General features: G+C 38.0%; 1 protein-coding gene across 2 annotated transcripts in view; it reads right to left on the bottom strand.

Moving 5' to 3' along the window:
* LOC125236345 (proline dehydrogenase 1, mitochondrial) overlaps positions 1–18579 on the bottom strand; it is an 89240-nt gene that overhangs the window by 27593 nt on the left and 43068 nt on the right. The window contains exons 4-6 of one of the 2 annotated variants that reach the window (XM_048143120.1): positions 7575–7756; positions 6600–6664; positions 6023–6201 (exon numbers count right to left, since the gene is read on the bottom strand). In XM_048143120.1, coding sequence (XP_047999077.1) covers positions 6023–6201; positions 6600–6664; positions 7575–7756 — 426 coding nt within the window. Of the gene's footprint in view, positions 1–6022; positions 6202–6599; positions 6665–7397; positions 7465–7574; positions 7757–18579 lie in introns of those variants that run through there. The other variant, XM_048143121.1, reaches the window with a different exon arrangement.

Here is an 18579-nt window from a genome sequence, read left to right on the forward strand (position 1 = left end):
CAAGGTTCCCACCTTGGACCCCTGCTGTTTAATATATTTATAAATGATGTCACTAATTGTATATTAAACTCTCAAATTCTACTTTACGCAGATGACACCAAAATCTTTAAAATAATTAAGAACGAACAAGATTGCTTAGAACTTCAACAGGATTTGAACCGCCTGGGAGAATATTGTGTTAACAATAAGCTGGTTTTGAATGTTGATAAATGTTCCTTTATTTCTTATTCTCGAAAACGTAAACCTATTACTTATAACTATAATTTACTAAACACTAAACTTAGAAAGGTAACTGAGATCAGGGACCTGGGAATACAACTAGATCAGGAATTGCTATTCTCATCTCATATTCAGAAAATTACCGCGAAAGCTTATAAAATGTTGGGATTCATATTTAGACAAGGAAGTGATTTTAAAAACTGTAATACTCTTAAAATTTTATATAAAACACTTGTACGGTCTCAATTAGAATATGTATCTACGACGTGGAACCCACAATATCATTGTTATATTAACTCAATTGAACGCATTCAAAAGAAATTCATAAATCGTCTGAAAACTAAATTTAAGAATGTTACATTCAACGATATTGTACCCTTGCAGAAACGTAGAGAACATAGTGACCAGATCTTACTTTATAAAATTATCAATAATATTGTTGATTCTCCATATCTATTAAGTAACATATCTCTTAAATGCTCCGGTCTGCGTACTCGCTCCAAAAATACCTTTGCTGTAAAGCCATGTAGGAATAATTACTCAACAAATCGTTTTACTATAAGAGCCTGCTCCACCCATAATACTATGTATAGCCATACCGATATCTTTTATCAAAAGTATACTAGTTATGTAAACACGATTAGAAATACTTTATAATTAAGTTTTTGCATGCATTTGTATCAAAAAATAATAATTTTGTAACGTTTTGTACTAAAGTAACTTATGTTACACTAGCTTAAATTTATAACTTTGTGCATACTTTTACACATAAGTGTTACCTATTAGTGAAAACTTCATTGGCTTATGATCCACCTAAATGTACGATTTACAATGTATTATATAATGCTGTTTGTTTTCCTTAATAAAGAAAATAAAAAATAAAAAAAATAAACAAACTTTGACAACTCGTATCTTAAAAACTACTGATCCGATTTCGATTCGATTTTTAGTACTGATTATAATCATAAATCTATCTTTCTTTAATTAAAAAAAATATATATCGATATTATACATCGTAACTACCGTTTTTTGTAATACGAAAATTTAAGTTTTTTTTTAATCTTACATTTTTTCCAATTTTTTTCAATATTTTTTTTAAGTTACATAAGCAATACCTTTCAATTGAAATATGTTTTGTCAAAATCGGACGACGTACAAATTTTTTTTTTCGGTTTTCGTAACAGACCTCGCTACGCTCGTCGTCCTAAGGGATGAAATTATGATATCCTCGGAATTTTTTATTTTATTTTGAGTTGTACTGTCACTATGTACTTTTCTGAGTAAGAAAAATATATTATTTCTGACTTTCTAGCGAAGGAATTTCAAAGTGGCCATATAAAGCAAATTTTCCCAACTTTGGCAACTTGTATCTTAAAAAATGCTTTAATCCGATTTCGATGCGGTCTTTAGTTTTCAACTATGAATTTATCTGTCTTTGATATAAAAAAACTCATATATCGACATTGTACATTTTGTCTGTCATTCTTTGAAGTTATTCAGTGCGAGACGTAAATTTACTTTTTTTTTTAATTTTTTTTTCAATTACATAAAGCAATACCTTTCATTTGAGATACGTTTTGTCAAAATTGGACGATACAATAAAAAGATAGAATTTTTTTCATTTTCATAAAACACCTCACTACTAGGGAATGCAGAACCGGTACCAGTCCCAGAACCGTGACTGATATTTCTGGTACTGGGAAAGAACCGGTAAATCCCGGTTCCCAGTTCACCCGGTAAACTCATGATTTAAATAATTCATATGACCTATTGTTTTATTCCGTCCTCTTGACTTCGGCGGCAAGTGATTAGAGAGTCGAGTAGGTATAGGACCTATACCTATGGTTTTTATAAACAGACAACAAATAGGCGCGCACAATTTATAAATAAATATATTTACAATTTATAAATTTATAAAATTTATAAATTTATAAATATTCACTTTTCTATGATTCAACTTCAAATCATACTTATTTTTCTAATATTCAATTATATATAAAAAAAAGTAAAAAACAACAATATAACTGTTTTTCAAACATATTAAAAAAAAATCCGGACCTGGGTCTCGAACTCGGGATCATAGACGTGCAAGTCAAATACACTAACCCCTAAGCCAAACAACAAGGAGCCGCCCGGCTCAAAATATTGAATCATATTCAGATATGGTTACTCGGCAATGTAATTAAGACTCCTTATTCCTTAGAGCGCTCATCAATTTCACGAAACGGCCATCGATAGATGGCGTTGGCGCTCGGTACGCGAGCACCTGCAACTCAACGCGCGTTTCAACGCCGACACAAATAATCTTGATAGTTTTGAATTAAATTGGTAATAACATAATTTTCAATTTTATACGGGGAATTTCCTGTTCATGGTATGGTAGTAGTAAATAAGGTGTATGAAATGTAGTAAAAGTATAGTAGTCTACATATACATATATAAATACAGGTTTCCTAATTGATTGATTCAACAACCAACACCGCTGAGCCGAAACTACGAAAGCTAGAAAGTCGAAATTTGTATAGATTGCATTAACAAAATTTCGAAGAGATAAGAATCGATTATGAAAATTTACACCCCTAGTAGAGGGAAAAAGGGGGTGAAAGTTTGTATCGGGATCAATTTGTTTTTTTTTATTAGGAAAATTTTAGTTAGGAACTTGAAATTAGAGAATAGTTTAATAGTGATTTCTGTTTTTTTATTGAATGTATATGCATACTGATTGGTCCCATTTTTATCAGAACCCAGTTCTGATGATGGGATCCTGGAGAAATCCAGGGAACTCCTCAAGTCTGAAAGGCATACATATAGCGATTTTTGTGTTTTTATATGAATAGCATGCATTTACGTACGGAACAATGACATTTGGTGCAGTGGAACTGTTGATGATGGTCAGACCGGAACTCCCTAAATCTAAACGGCACAGTTATAGTGACTTTCATATTTTTATAAGAACAGCATGCACTTACGTCCAGAATAGTGACATTTGGTGCAGTGGAACTGCTCATGATGTTGTGTCACTTTTTAACCATCGCCTCAAATCTCTCAAGGAAGGACGGTTCTCAATTCGTCTGTTTTTTTTTTTGTTTGTTCCTCGATATCTCCGTCGTTACTGGACCGATTTAAAAAATTTAATAATTAAAGCATTAAAAGCAGTTTTAAAAAATACCTACACATTTCTACATGTGCTCTGCCTACCCCTTTATGGGATACAGGCGTGATTGTATGTATGTATTTGTACATAATCCAACATTCGCAAGTAGCTTTCATCAGAACCCAAAAGGCGGCGGTTTTTTTTTCTTAAAAATTATTAAACGTTTTTTTTATGGGATAGGAGGTAAACGAGCAGACAAGTTGCCTGATGGTAAGCGATCACTGCCGGCTATGGACACCCGAAGCACCAGAAGTGTTGGTGCGTTGCCGGCTTTTAAGATGGATGTACGTTCTTTTCTTGAAGGTTTGAAGGTCGCATCGGTCCGGAAATACCGCTGGCAACAATTCATTCCACAGTTTAACTGTGCATGACGTGACCTGTGCAAAACATTGCGTCTTAGAAACATTTGAAAGGGTGAAAATCAAATTATGTACATGTTCGTTCTAAAAGTAGCTGATCAAACATCGTCGGTTTGGAAAGCCTGCGGTTAAATTTTTGCTCCTTCCTTACTATACATATTTTATTTAGAGGGTTTTGAGATTTAGGTAATAAAACAACGCTTCATTAGGTTTAATAGCATTATGTAAAGTATAATGTCAATGTAACTGCAAGCAGTCTTATGAATAGAATAGCAGTTCTGTTGACCACCTCCTGACTCCATCATGAGACCTTGGACCTCATCTAGTTCGATGGTGCTCGTCGGCCCAAATCTAATGAGCCCAAACATGATGGGGTTATAATGAGGAGAATAGCAGTTCTCTTGACCACCTCCTGACTCCATCATGAGACCTTGGACTTCGTCTAGATCGATGGTGCTCGTCAGCCCAAATCTAATGAGCCCAAACATGATGGGGTTATGATGAGGAGAATAGCAGTTCTGTTGACCACCTCCTGACTCCATCATGAGACCTTGGACCTCATCTAGTTCGATGGTGCTCGTCGGCCCAAATCTAATGAGCCCAAACATGATGGGGTTATGATGAGGAGAATAGCAGTTCTGTTGACCACCTCCTGACTCCATCATGAGACCTTGGACTTCGTCTAGATCGATGGTGCTCGTCAGCCCAAATCTAATGAGCCCAAACATGATGGGGTTATGATGAGGAGAATAGCAGTTCTGTTGACCACCTCCTGACTCCATCATGAGACCTTGGACCTCATCTAGTTCGATGGTGCTCGTCGGCCCAAATCTAATGAGCCCAAACATGATGGGGTTATGATGAGGAGAATAGCAGTTCTGTTGACCACCTCCTGACTCCATCATGAGACCTTGGACCTCATCTAGATCGATGGTGCTCATCAGCCCAAATCTAATGAGCCCAAACATGGTGGAGTTATGATAAGTAGAATAGCAGTTCTGTTGAACATCTCCTGCCTGACTCCATCATCATGAGAACCAGAACCTCATCCTGGTCCCAAAATATAATAATAATTCAAACTCTCAACAAACTTCACGTATAACTTAAAATCCAAAATCATATGAAAAGCATGTCGAATGCTAAAATTGCATAAGGTGTAAAAAGGATCAAGATTTGTTTAGTCGCAGTTTACGGCACTTCTCGGAACTATCGCGCTGCTTACGAAAGCTAGGTGCGCCGGACGATCAAACGCAGGTCCGTTGTCTTCGAGCGCTCGGCGCAGACTGAGCGGGCTCGCGTTAGCACAGTGTCTTTTATTCGAATTTTAGGTGTTTTAAAAACATATCTATCGACAGAAAGGTATGTCTTATATGTATTTTTTTTTTTTTATAGGTCAATAAGAAGTTCTAGTTTAGGATAATATTATTTAAGAGTTACAAAAAATGCAGGAATCGCAGGAAAAATACATAATGTAAACCTCTTTTTATCGAAAAAATGGGGAGGATACGGAAGGTTATTTATCCACCATTTCAAGTAAATCTTAAAATGTCAAAGTATTAGCTAACTCGTACAGGATATAACAAATAGGATTGTGATCATTTATTACCCCAAATAACATTTTTAACAGCACAATCACGATTCTAAACGAGCTATTCCACTACGAAATTTGAAAACGTCTTCCGAAAAAACTGATTTTTCGGAAGTATAAAAAGACATATTTTAAAGTAGTACCAATTGACTTTCTAGCTTAAGATATGTACTTTTAGGAACATTATCATTTTTTTAATAATCATTTATAGTTTCTTTATAATTTTGAATGAAAAAGGTTCTATTTTGCAAAAAACGCTCGTCTTTAGGAATAAGGCCTCTTAATTATTATCTCACTAGACGGCACTTTAGCAAAATAGCGCCATCTGTAAATAACTCGAAAACTAAGAGGTACCAGCGACGATAACTCGCGTTAAGTAGGCCGCGTAGCGATGTCTTCCTTTATTTAGTTTAGTCTATGGCCAATGTCAACACATTGCCTATTCCATCCAGTTCTCAATAGCCTTGTGCTGGCTGGGCTCTTGCAGACAAAAGGGAAAGACAGCGCCGTGCCGAAACGTCGCAATCGGTTGCAAGACTTTGCAAGCTTCCTTGTCAGCTATGTGGAAAAGTATGTCGCTCTCGCATAGGTCAGTTTAGCCGCCAAAAGCGATGTCTCTCGGACATTGTACCATAAATCTTCTGGAATAGACGCTAAGGCCAGTAGCGTGGTGGGTTAGCAATTGCCTGTGTCAACACTTACCCTTGTTTATCCGAAGTGATCTGCTTCATGAACTCCTGGACCTCAGGCTTAGAGCTGTGGTCCCCGAAGTACCGCTGCAGGTCCTCGATGGTCTTGTGGTGGGTCAGCACGTTGCCTGTGCCACCGACCATCTGATGCATGTAGCTGCGCGCGCGCATTATCACCTCGGACAGTTGCAGCTGAAACATTAGAAAATCGGAATTAAAGATACCATATCGGATTTAAATATACTTAGACGGTCAACCAAATCTTGTCATCAAAGATAGGCGGAAAATTTGAAAAATGTAGGGCTCAAAGCGTGCTTTCCTAAACCTTGACGTTGGAGGAATCATCGACGAGACAAAACACTTAAAAATGTATTGATTAAAATGTAAGGGCGAAGGATTAATTCCCAAGAAAAATAGTTTTTTTTAGTACCAAGATTTGGTTGAGTTTCAGGTTATGAAGTTAATTTATTTTTAACTTTTTAGTTCACTTTTTGAAGAGCTACTTAAAGACCAAAATTAATCGTTACTTATTTGTTTCTGATGATGAATAAATTAATGCTAGGTTACTTAGAGTAAGAGGCCCAACTCACCAGCAACTGAGGTCTTCCCAACGCTGTCAATTTGATCCCCATGAGGCCGGTGCTATCAGTGGTTTCTGAAAATATCAAGAATATTAGTTTTCGGTACTACAAATAGAACTATAAACTATCATAAGGGGTTCACAGACTATCAGTCCGCGGGACCACACCTCAATCAAATATATGAAAGGGACGCGTTCCTAAGCTCGAGTAGGTAAACGCGTAGGTACCATGCTTGTATGAGTGAAATATGACAGGTCAACTGGTCGCGTTTTTGACAGCAGCCGAATCCGATCCTAATCCGTGACAATAATATCCGTCATAGACGTAGAACTATAACGGTACTTTACACACTTCAGAATACTCTTCATGAATGTACTCTTATATCTATCCATTCCTTTTCCACATAGCTAGTAGAGGAGTTCAAGAGACTTATCAGCCACAGCCTCGATACTCTTAAGGAATGCCTCCATTTTCCTCTCGTGCCAGAGGAATATGCCTTGTTGAGTTAGAAGTACGTTCTCGCACTGTGCAATTTTTTCTGCGGTAGTCAAACCACATCCCTATCTATCCATTCTTTTCCCACTTATCTAACAGTAGTGAAAGAGACTCACCAGCCACAGCCTGGATACTCTTAAGGAATGCCTCCATACTCCAAATTCCTCTCGTGCCAGAGGAATATGCCTCGTTGAGTTAAAAGTAAGTACGTCCTCGCACTGTGCACTTTTTTCTGCTTTATTCATACCCCAGCCCTATCCATCCATTTTTTTCCCACTTATAGCTAGTCTAATAGGAGTGAAAGAGACTCACCGGCCACAGCCTGGATACTCATAAGGAATGCCTCCATATTCCTCTCGCACAATGCCTCGTTGAGGTAGAAGTAGAATCTCGCACTATTAATTTTTTCCGGCAGTAGTCAAACCACATCCCTATCTATCCATTCTTGTCCCCCTTATAGCTAGTCTAAGAGAAGTGAAAAAGACTCACCGGCCACAGCCTGGATACTCTTAAGGAATGCCTCCATATTCCTCTCGCACGATGCCTCGTTGAGGTAGAAGTACGTCCTCGCACTGTGCACTTTGTACCGGCGATCGGCAAATCGTTGTTCCACGTGGTATTGCTTTAGCTGCCCCTCCTCCTTCTTATCTCCGCTTTGAGAGATTGAAGCGCTGAAAAGAGAAGGAGAATTAGTTAAAGCGTAATGAATAAAAGGGAGGGAAGCGTAACGAAAACCATACCAATCGATCCATGGTAAGGATTTCCCCAAACGCATCGATGCGGAAACGGCTCTAACCGACCAAAAATCGTTAGTATGCAGACACTATGACGACGATTACGCGTAGTCGGCGCTGAACGCATGCGTACACATGTGCATATGTCATATACTAACGAGCGATTTTTGGTAGGCGAAAGCAGATTCCGCGTCCATAAGTTCGGGGAGACCTTAACAGTCGGATGATTGTGTGTTCTGCGTCTGCGGTATTGTAAGATGATGGATGATGATAGATTCTCAGTTTTACATAAGGCAAGTCAATTTCGCCTGGGGGGCAAATGCAACTGATCCATTTTTTACATGTTTTACAACAACTAGGGAACAAATCAAATTATTTTATTGAGTATTACCAGTGGGCCTTGCCGTTTTTTCTTTCGTGTATGATATCTATTTCAATTTATCTTTTACAACGTTTGCATTATTAATTAGAGTGTCCACTGGTTATATATGCCACGCGTCTTCAGTGGATACCAACTAGAAATAGTGTAATAATGGAAAAAATGTATCAGTTGCAATTGTCCTGCAGTCAGGATTTGCCCCGCTGAACCTTACTGTACAATCTGAATTTTATGGTAGATGCATGTATTCAATAAATAAATTAATAAATAAATAACAGTCGACACAAATCAACACAAGTTCCTACCTAGACAGTCGACTGATTAGTGTGGTAACACCCTAATAGTAATCTCATATAATATATGTAGTCAATGCTACTTGTACAAAATAGATGGTAGAAACAGACAAACAGCGCGTATAAATATTTATATCGGGTTTTTTTTTAGATTAGCCGTGTTCGCCGATTTACGAATTGCATTTGGCAACCACGAATAATGTAATGTCTAGCTAGACCAGTCTAGAAGTTTCTGAACTTTCACGTTCTTACAGGTTTTTTGGTGATACAAAATTAAGTAGTAGACTGGGGCTACTTTGATCCGCGGGGTAACATTGATCATTGATATTTGAAAAATAGGGAGATGAGTTTTAAACGCGAATTTAAACAATGTATGATGTGGTTGACATGCGTAACAGGAATAGGTAGATAATGAAAACCTGCAAAATTTAACGATCAATCTTACCCCACGAACCAAAGTAACCCCAGTCACAGAATAAAGAGTACTATCGTCAGTATGGCCACTCCCGCTCCTCGCTGATAGTGCTCTCGGTTAGCTCACAGTTACCGCCTGTCAAAAACGCGAACAGTCTACCTGTCATCTCATACAAGCATAGTACGCGTTCACCTACACGAGCCTAGACTGTGTGCTAGGAACGCGCCTCTTTCATATATTTGATCGCAAGTGTCCGAGGTGTGCCCCAGTTGATGGTACCTAACAAAAATCTGAGGCATTGGTTTTAAAATTACACCAGTTCGTAGTCAATGAACCAAGTAAGAACTTAAGAAGTTTAAAAACGTATGTAATTACGAAAAATATAACTATTAGACGGTAAACCAAATCTTTGCACTAAAAAAGACGCGTAAATCTAACTTTCTAAGGTAATTAAACCTTCGCCCTTACATTTTCAATAAATTTTTAAGTGGAGTTTAGTAACGCACGCGTTTTATGAAGATAATTGTCCGCTGAGCCCTACATTTTTTAAATTTGCTGCCTTTTTTAGTGCCACGATTTGGTTGACCGTATATACACCGTGTTTTTATTGAATTACGTTAACTTTGGCATATAGTTAGGTCCGTTATAGGAAACAGAATGGCATACCTAGTTACATACATATACATACATACAATCACGCCTGTATCCCATGAAGGGGTAGGCAGAGCACATGAAACTACTCGTTTTACTCTACTCTTGGCAAATAAGGGGTTGAAAGAAAACGAAATTGTGAAAATACCTAGTTAGTTTTCTTAAATTCGTGTTTAGAAAAAAACCATACACCTGCGATAGATATTAACTTCAATTGCTGTTGAGAAACGGGCTTTACAATTAACTCACACTAAGTAAATGTCAAAACTATGACATGGTAGTCGCATATCGAACACAGAAAGCCCGTTTCTTAACAGCAATTTATGGCAGGTGTATAGAAAAAAGTTACGAATTAAAAAAAACTAACTATGCTATTCTGTTTCCTATAATGGACCTAACTACATATATGCCGAAGTTAACGGAATTCAATAAAAACACGGTGTATATTACAAATCATTAACTGCCTTACTTCTAATAATGTTCAATTCAAACGTAAACTTTTTAAGGGCTTCCAAGATGTCGCGATCTAATAAATTTTCATTCTCAATACACGCGCTCGTCAGTTCTTCAGTTCAGTTCAACGACACAAAGCGTTCTTGAATTTATACATGCCTAATAAATTGTTTAATCTAAATGTAAACCATTGTAAACCAAGATCCGTTTGAGATAAGAGCTAAAAAATCACTGTTAATCTTTATACAAATAGGAAGCAATAGAATCGATCTGAACGTCTATTCTATGTATAAAATTTGGCAAAAGTCCAAAACAATCTTGTTAAACCAACCACCACCCATACTAATATTATAAATGGGAAAGAGTGTGTGTCTGTTTGTTTATCCGTCTTTCACGGCAAAACGGAGCGACGAATTGACGTGATTTTTTAAGTGGAGATAGTTGAAGGGATCGATATTATCGATAAGTATAAGGACAAAACAAACCTCGTCTAAATGTTGACATGTGCATAATTTTATATTATTATGTTCCGAGAGTATGATCTGAAGGTATTGGTAAGCACTATTTGATATAAGAAAGTCTAATTTTTATTTTATTTTAGAGACTTTATGGTACTTTCATTAAGGTCTAGCAAATAAATTTCGGACAACCCCTATCTGGCTTAATTTGAGAATATTTCAATGACTGTTTGCACGATTTCAACAAACAAAGGTTAATATGCTGCCAAAATATATTCTTTAAGAGTCCTCTTCATGGTTTTTCAATTGGGTACTTGCAGAATAAATGCGGTGAATTTATATAATTAAAAAAAACGCTATTTTGAGCAACGTTCCGGATTGTCGTAAATTTTTGATGCAAGCAGGATGAGAGAAACAGATAAAAAAATTAGCCATAGGCGAAAGTCTAATTGACATTCACGGTGTTTGAACAGTGCCTAAACCAAATCGATATAAACAGTGTATGATAGTTAAATTCGACATCAAAGTCGGAGTTAGAGGAAGCACCATGCCACATTCTCTAAATGGCCGCCATACACAGATCCTGAACTTTATTTCTTAAAAATAACTATGGCTAGACTATGTCCAGATATTCTGCTTAGTGGATCATATGTCGTTGAGGTTCACACAGTACAATTTTTTTTCGCAATCGTATCGTTTTTTACGCACTTTGTGAATTTTCTAGTAGCATTTGTCCGGAATCGTAATTGTTACTCGGGAGGATTAAGTCAATACTGTCTAAACCACTTGCTTTACGTCGAGTTTCTAGGACAAAATGTGAACCTTATTATGTGCCTTATTAAGCCTATGTCTTGTTTTAAGAAAAAAATATAATAGCAAATAAATACGGCTACTCAAAGTTGTCCTCATACTTAACGATACAGTCTTTACTCGTAGGCTACTTTTTGTCTCCTTCTAACGCGAGTGAAGCCGCGGGCAAAAGCTAGTAAGATCTAATTTAAGTTGCTAACAATACAATAGTCTAGCACGCTTTAACCAACATGATGTCAAAGCATTTTCGAATCTGTCGAAACGTATCAAGGTGTATTTTTGATATTTTTTGTACAGTATTTTTCAGATACATATATGGGACCGGGCAATGTGCTCAGAAACATCTGAACACGCCCCTATTACCAAAGCGTTAAGACGATACAGGAGGGGTCGATTCTCCATACAGTCGCTCTCCCTGGTTTTTGAAGATAGTCATGATTTTTTTCAACACAGATTATTATTATTTTGATCCGTGTCGGACTATTTTGATTTTTTTGAAATTTTTATTTTTAAAGACGCTAGAGCCAATCAAAAATTTCCAAAAACGGCCATTTCATTATGGTGCAAAAAAAGGTGATGACACAGGTTCTTTCATTGTTATTCAGATTTTCAAATTTAGTTACGATTGATTAAGTTTTGAAGGAGGAAACAGTCGAGAGCGGAACCTCGATTTTAAAGATTTTTTCGCAGTATCTCTTAACTGAGTTGTTCTTAATGGACAATTTTTTTTTTCGATAAATCTAGTTAATAACACTAGTACATATAACTAAAATTCCCAAATTGAAAGGGGGGCCCATTTCTATTTTAGCTCTTTCGCTCCTGTAGCGTCTTAAAGCGCGTTCCGATATTTGCGAGCACGTGGTCTGCTCAGACTGTAAAATTTCGTCTAGAAAGAATCGCGCAAGTAGGTCACCGTCATATTGGGTGACGGACGTTTTTGGCACGAGCTAGAACTGGATTACTTTCTCTAATACATTGTAATTGTCACTATTTATAATCGTGTCAATAGCCTCTTGATTGTCTAAAGATTAAAGTTGCATCTCCTTCCTTATCTAACTAGTTATCAAGTGGGATGCTTCTCATTCCTTGATATATACATCTTGAAGTCATCAGCATCTGTGTAACGCCTAGAAGCCACACATTGAGCAAAGGTGTATTTCAGATATTATATTTCCGAGCTCATATAACCTGGCAAACTTCAAATCTAGGATGAGCAGGCATGTCAGACATCTTCTGGGTGAGCTCACTCTATCGTAGGCCACGTTTTTGCTTATGGCTAGTCTGTGGTCAAGAGCACAAGAGTAAGCCCATTTACAATTAAAAAAAAAATGGTATGGGAAGTAGCGAGAAAAGCAAGACAGGGATAATCTTTTAAAAAGTTCAAACCATTTTATAATTTTCATTCGAAATTCAAAATCTTCAACGTACGCCGAAGACTATGTCCGAAGTGCGGCGCGCTCCTCAGTTTGTCACTTAATTCTACCCAAATTTGACACATTTGTGTTTAAAGATTAGGTACGCGGGATAAACCTTAGTGTGGCTACATTACTAATGGGCCGCCATATTTCCCTCGTTACGTCACATACCAATGCACTCGTCCAGGCAGGCAATTATGGTCGCGCGATAAATGATAAAACATCTGGCCGTCCCTATCGCACTTGCTAATAGTGCGATAGGGACGGCCTGATATTTTATTGTCTATCGCGCGACCATGCTACCCGTGCAGTATGTAGCGTTGTAGCGATATAAAAAATACAGAACGGTTAGTTACAGTCTCATGACCCGCTAGGCCTCTCGCTTTCATCTTCGTTCGTCCGTGGATACTTTTTGCTAGCCTTGGCTGAACGCAAAAAATAGGTTATAAGTACACGTGTACTTACTTACAGTAATAGCATTTAACTTTTTTCGTACGTTCTGTATAGTAGGTAATATTAATACTTTCATTGAGAAAGCTCAGTACTGTCATATTGAGAGTAAAGATTTTTTTTTATTTGTTTCGATATGTAGAAACGTGGAAGAGATCGTACCAGGGACCGGACAACCCCTTCCGCGCTACAAGCCTTTCATTGGGAATCCCTAACGTAAGGACGACCCAATCGAGAGACTCTCCCTTTCGAACTGCAAGCCCATTCATTTGACTAGCCCTTACTAAAAACTAAGCAAAACAATAAAGCTAGCCCTGTGCATTGGCTTAGCGCTATCCGATACGGCTTGCAATCCTTTAATAAGGGTTACCCTTATTTTAAGCGCAGAGACAACAAAGTCTCTTAACTCATCGCCAATTGTCGCTGAAGAAATGCTGCAAGCTAATGTAGAAGAATGTTCAGAAATATTCACATTTTCTTATGTTACTCCGACCATAGTTATTAAAACGTTCAGATCTTTAAATTTAAAGAAAACTGAAGATCTATGGGGCTTGTCAGTTAAAGTATTACACTCAATAGTAGAATCAATCGCACCCTATTTAGCTGAGATTTTCAACAGATGTATTGAAACTGGCATTTTTCCTGATATTATGAAACACAGCAAAATTATCCCGCTGTTTAAATCAGGAACGAAATCAGACCCGACCAACTTTAGACCTATTTCAATATTACCAGCGCTAAGTAAGGTCTTTGAGAAGCTTATTCTTAATCAACTGTTGTCTCACTTTAACAGAAATAAATTGCTTGACAATAATCAATTTGGTTTTACCAGAGGTCGTTCAACTACTGATGCCGGTGTGGTACTTCTAAAACACATCTTTGACGCCTGGGAAAGAGCTCAAGATGCTGTTGGAATTTTCTGTGATCTATCAAAGGCCTTTGATTGCGTTGATCACGAGAATTTAAAGAGAAAATTGAGCCACTATGGGGTTAAAGCTGCTGCCCTTGACCTTGTTTCATCGTACCTTTCCGACAGAACTCAGCGAGTTGTTATCAATGGGACTCAATCAGCAGGTTCACCGGTAGCACTTGGAGTGCCTCAAGGTTCAATTCTCGGTCCCTTCCTGTTCTTAGTATACATTAATGATCTACCGAAACTAGTGCAAGATAAACATGATATAGTGTTATTTGCTGACGACACTTCTCTTATATTCAAAGTTGACAGAAAGGAAAGCAGCTTCGATAACATCAACGATGCACTGTCTAGCATAACAGACTGGTTTACGGCGAATAACTTACTTCTAAACGCCAAGAAAACCAAGTGCATCAGATTTGCGCTTCCGAACGTTAAGCAGGTAAATAACAGTAAGATCCAAATGAAAGGTGAAACGCTGGAATTTGAAGATCGAACGGTTTTCCTTGGAGTCACTTTGGATTCAAAACTGCAATGGCATGCACATATAGCCACTTTAGCTGGCAAACTTAGTTCTGCAGCTTACGCAGTAAGGCGAATCAGACAACTAACAAACGTAGAGACGGCCAGGCTGGTATACTTTAGCTACTTCCACAGTGTTATGTCATATGGGATCCTGTTATGGGGAAAAGCTGCAGACATTCAGGCTATTTTTGTGCTGCAAAAACGAGCAGTCCGTTCAATCTACGGATTGGGCGGTCGAGCATCTTTAAGAGAAAAATTCAAAGAGGTGAACATTCTTACCGTTGCCTCTCAATACATATACGAAAATATTATGTATGTTCGGAAAAATATCCACGAATTCAAGCTTAACAGTGACATCCATAACTATAACACAAGGAACAAACATAAACTTGCTGTGACCGCCCACCGTCTCCGTAAGGTTGGTACGTCTTTCGTCGGGAACTGTACACGTTTTTATAACAAAATACCAACCGATATAGTGGATTTGCCATTTGACAAATTTAAGGCACGCATTAAGCGTTTGTTGTTATGTAAGGCGTACTACACTGTGAAGGATTTTATAGATGATAGGGATGCCTTTAAGGTGGTTGCTTGTCAATAGATGAATGAAGTCGTATATATTTTTTCATTTTCTCTGCATTGTGTAATTAAGCATACTAGTGTTCAATTGACGTATGAGAACATATTCTCGTCTGATTATATTGTTTTTATTTAAGTTTAGTTGTGGACACTTGGAGACCTTAATCTTATACATCTCCAAGATTATGTGTTTAATGTTTAATGTTTATCTTACTTTAATTTTATTGTATAAATCTATATTTCCTTCCTTTGTAACATACGAGCACAGAATATAGTGTCTTACAGCTATGTTTTATTATTTGAATATTTAATTTAGCCTGGCAGCTTGAACATGTCATGCACACTTAAAAGTCTTTGCTGCGGTGGCGTCGTTGATCGGGTCGCCACCTTCCCGAATAAAGGTTGAGGGAGGCGATGGCTGAGATACGCGTCATACTCGTGAACGGGTGCCGTCTGTGAAGACCGGTCTGTTTAAGCTTACTGGGGCTGTTATAACTTAGTAACTTTAATTCTAATTTTTATTAAATTAGGACACTTTGTTCGGTTGTCGTTTGTTTCCTTTCTTTTAGTGAATATTTTAAATATATGATTTTGACTCATGGAGACCATATACATCTCTAAGGAGAATTAGATTAAGTAGATATACATTTTATTTTTAGTTGTGACATTTAGAGTCATTTGCACCTCTAAAGTAATTTTAGACTTTTTTTTTTTTGTATTTGTACTTTTTATATTAAAATTTAGTGTAGTTCTTGGTTGTAATTCGACATTTAGAGACCTTCTACATCTCTAATTAATTGTATAGAGTTAACTTTAGTTAGAACTTAGAATTAGTATATAATAGTATCAATTGTAATTTCAACTCAATTTTAAATATTTTTTTAAATACCTATGTACATGTGACGTGTAAAAGTGCCCCTGTGGCCTATTTGCTGAATAAATTATTTTGATTTTGATTTTGATTTTGATTTATAAGGCTTTCCCTTTTGTTAAAGCGTAGTCGAGCGTTGCGTAAAAGAGACAGGATTATGAATCTAAGCTATTGTAAGAACAGGAAGGAAAATGCGCTGTTGCCACTCCGCACTATGCGCCCCATTTTTAATTTTGCAACGAAATATGTTTTCGTTGGATAAAAGTAGAACACGGCTAGAAATTATTTTTAATGAACTGGGAGACAAGGGACTGATGGATCGCCTGATGGTAAATGATCATCGTCGCCCATAGATCAGTATGTATGTTCGTACGTATGAATATGTAGGTATGTATGAATGTATGTAGGTATGTATGTATTACTATAATTATGTAAATATGTATGTATGCATGTAAATATACAGTGTTGGCCGAAAATCAATACAATTAACCATTAACATTACACATTGAAAACGTTAATTGCCAACATAAAAACAAGCCTTTTTCGTCATCCAACTCGCCTTGATGAGTTAATTGGGTGAGCAGTTCCTAAGATAGAGCTGATGCTGAACCCTGGCTTTTCCCAGGGGAACGCGGGTTTGGTTTAACATAGGCAAGCGCTGTTTTCGTCATCGGACTTGTTTTGATGAGTACTTGAGTGAGCAGTAACCAAGGTAGAGCTGATGCTGAACCCTGGCTATTCCTAGGGGAACTCGGGTTTCGTGCAACATAGGCAAACGCTGTTTTCGTCATCGGACTTGTCTTGATGAGTACTTGAGTGAGCAGTAACCAAGGTAGAGCTGATGCTGAACCCTGGCTATTCCTAAGGGAACTCGGGTTTCGTGCAACATAGGCAAACGCTGTTTTCGTCATCGGACTTGTCTTGGTGAGTACTTGAGTGAGCAGTAACCAAGGTAGAGCTGATGCTGAACCCTGGCTTTTCCCAGGGGAACGCGGGTTTGGTGTAACATAGGCAAGCGCTGTTTTCGTCATCGGACTTGTTTTGATGAGTACTTTAGTGAGCAGTAACCAGGGTAGAGCTGATGCTGAACCCTGGCTATTCCTAGGGGAACTCGGGTTTCGTGAAACATAGGCAAACGCTGTTTTCGTCATCGGATTTTTCTTGATGAGTACTTGAGTGAGCAGTAACCAAGGTAGAGCTGATGCTAAACCCTGGCTATTCCTAGGGGAACTTGGGTTTCGTGCAACATAGGTAAACGCTGTTTTTGTCATCGGACTTGTCTTGATGAGTACTGGTAAAGCTGATATTGAACTCTGGCTGTACCTAGGGGAACTTAGGTTTGGTGCAACATAGACAAACCCGGTTTTTCTTATAGGCCCTGCCTTTATGAGGACTTGGATGCGCAGTACCCAAGCCAGTGCTGTAGCTGAGACCTGGTGGTACCTAGAGGAACTCAGGTTCGGTGCAATATAAATAAACGCTGTTTTCTGTTCATAGTATGTTTCTTGTGAAATATCTTAGACTCGTCTTTATGACTGGTACTTGGTTGAGTTGAGTAGTACCATAGAATCTGTCAAACTATTTCTGTTGATTGTTGTGAATTCTATGAAGATCGTTTGAAACAGAAATACTTTTCTGGTGGCAATCAAGCATACAGCCCGTCTGATAGTAAATAGTTACCACAGTCTATGGACGCTTGGAACTCCAGTATTCTCTTCATTCCCTGTGTTACTATTAATGAAATCGACTGTACTTAATTTTGATATTCAAATGGATATACATAAGTATTTTTTTAGACATAAATAAAGTGTTTTATGTATGGCAAATTAATAAATTTGTTCTAACTACTTGATGTTAATATTCACTTCTGGTAGGATTTTTGTTCAGTTAATATTATGTTTTATGCCTAACTTGACATTGCATGAAATATTTCTATATTATAATGCACCGAAACCAGAATTGCCCTAAATACCGCCAGGGCTCAGCTACAGCGCTGTCTTGGCTATTGCGCACCCAAGTCCTCCTCAAGACAAGTCCGATGACGCAAACAGAGTTTGCCTATGTTACACCAAACCCGAGTTCCCCTAGGTATAGCCAGGTTTCAGCATCAGCTCTATCTCGGGTACAGCTCACCCAAATACTCATTAAGACAGTCCAATGACGAAAACAGCGTTTGCCTGTGTTACACCAAACCCGAGTTCCCCTAGGTGCAAACAGAGTTCAGCATCAGCTACACTTCGGGTACTGCTCACTCGAGTACTCATCAAGACATGTCCGATGACGAAAACAGCGTTTGCCTGTGTTACACCAAACCCGAGTTCCCCTAGGTGCAAACAGAGTTCAGCATCAGCTACACTTCGGGTACTGCTCACTCGAGTACTCATCAAGACATGTCCGATGACGAAAACAGCGTTTGCCTGGGTTACACTAAACCCGAGTTCCCCTAGGTGCAGCCAGAGTTCAGCAACAGCTGGACTTTGGGTACTGCTTGCTCGAGTACTCATCAAGACAAGTCCGATGACGAAAACAGCGTTTGCCTGGGTTACAC

Source organism: Leguminivora glycinivorella, chromosome 19 (assembly GCF_023078275.1).
Source record: "Leguminivora glycinivorella isolate SPB_JAAS2020 chromosome 19, LegGlyc_1.1, whole genome shotgun sequence".
Taxonomy (NCBI): domain Eukaryota; kingdom Metazoa; phylum Arthropoda; class Insecta; order Lepidoptera; family Tortricidae; genus Leguminivora; species Leguminivora glycinivorella.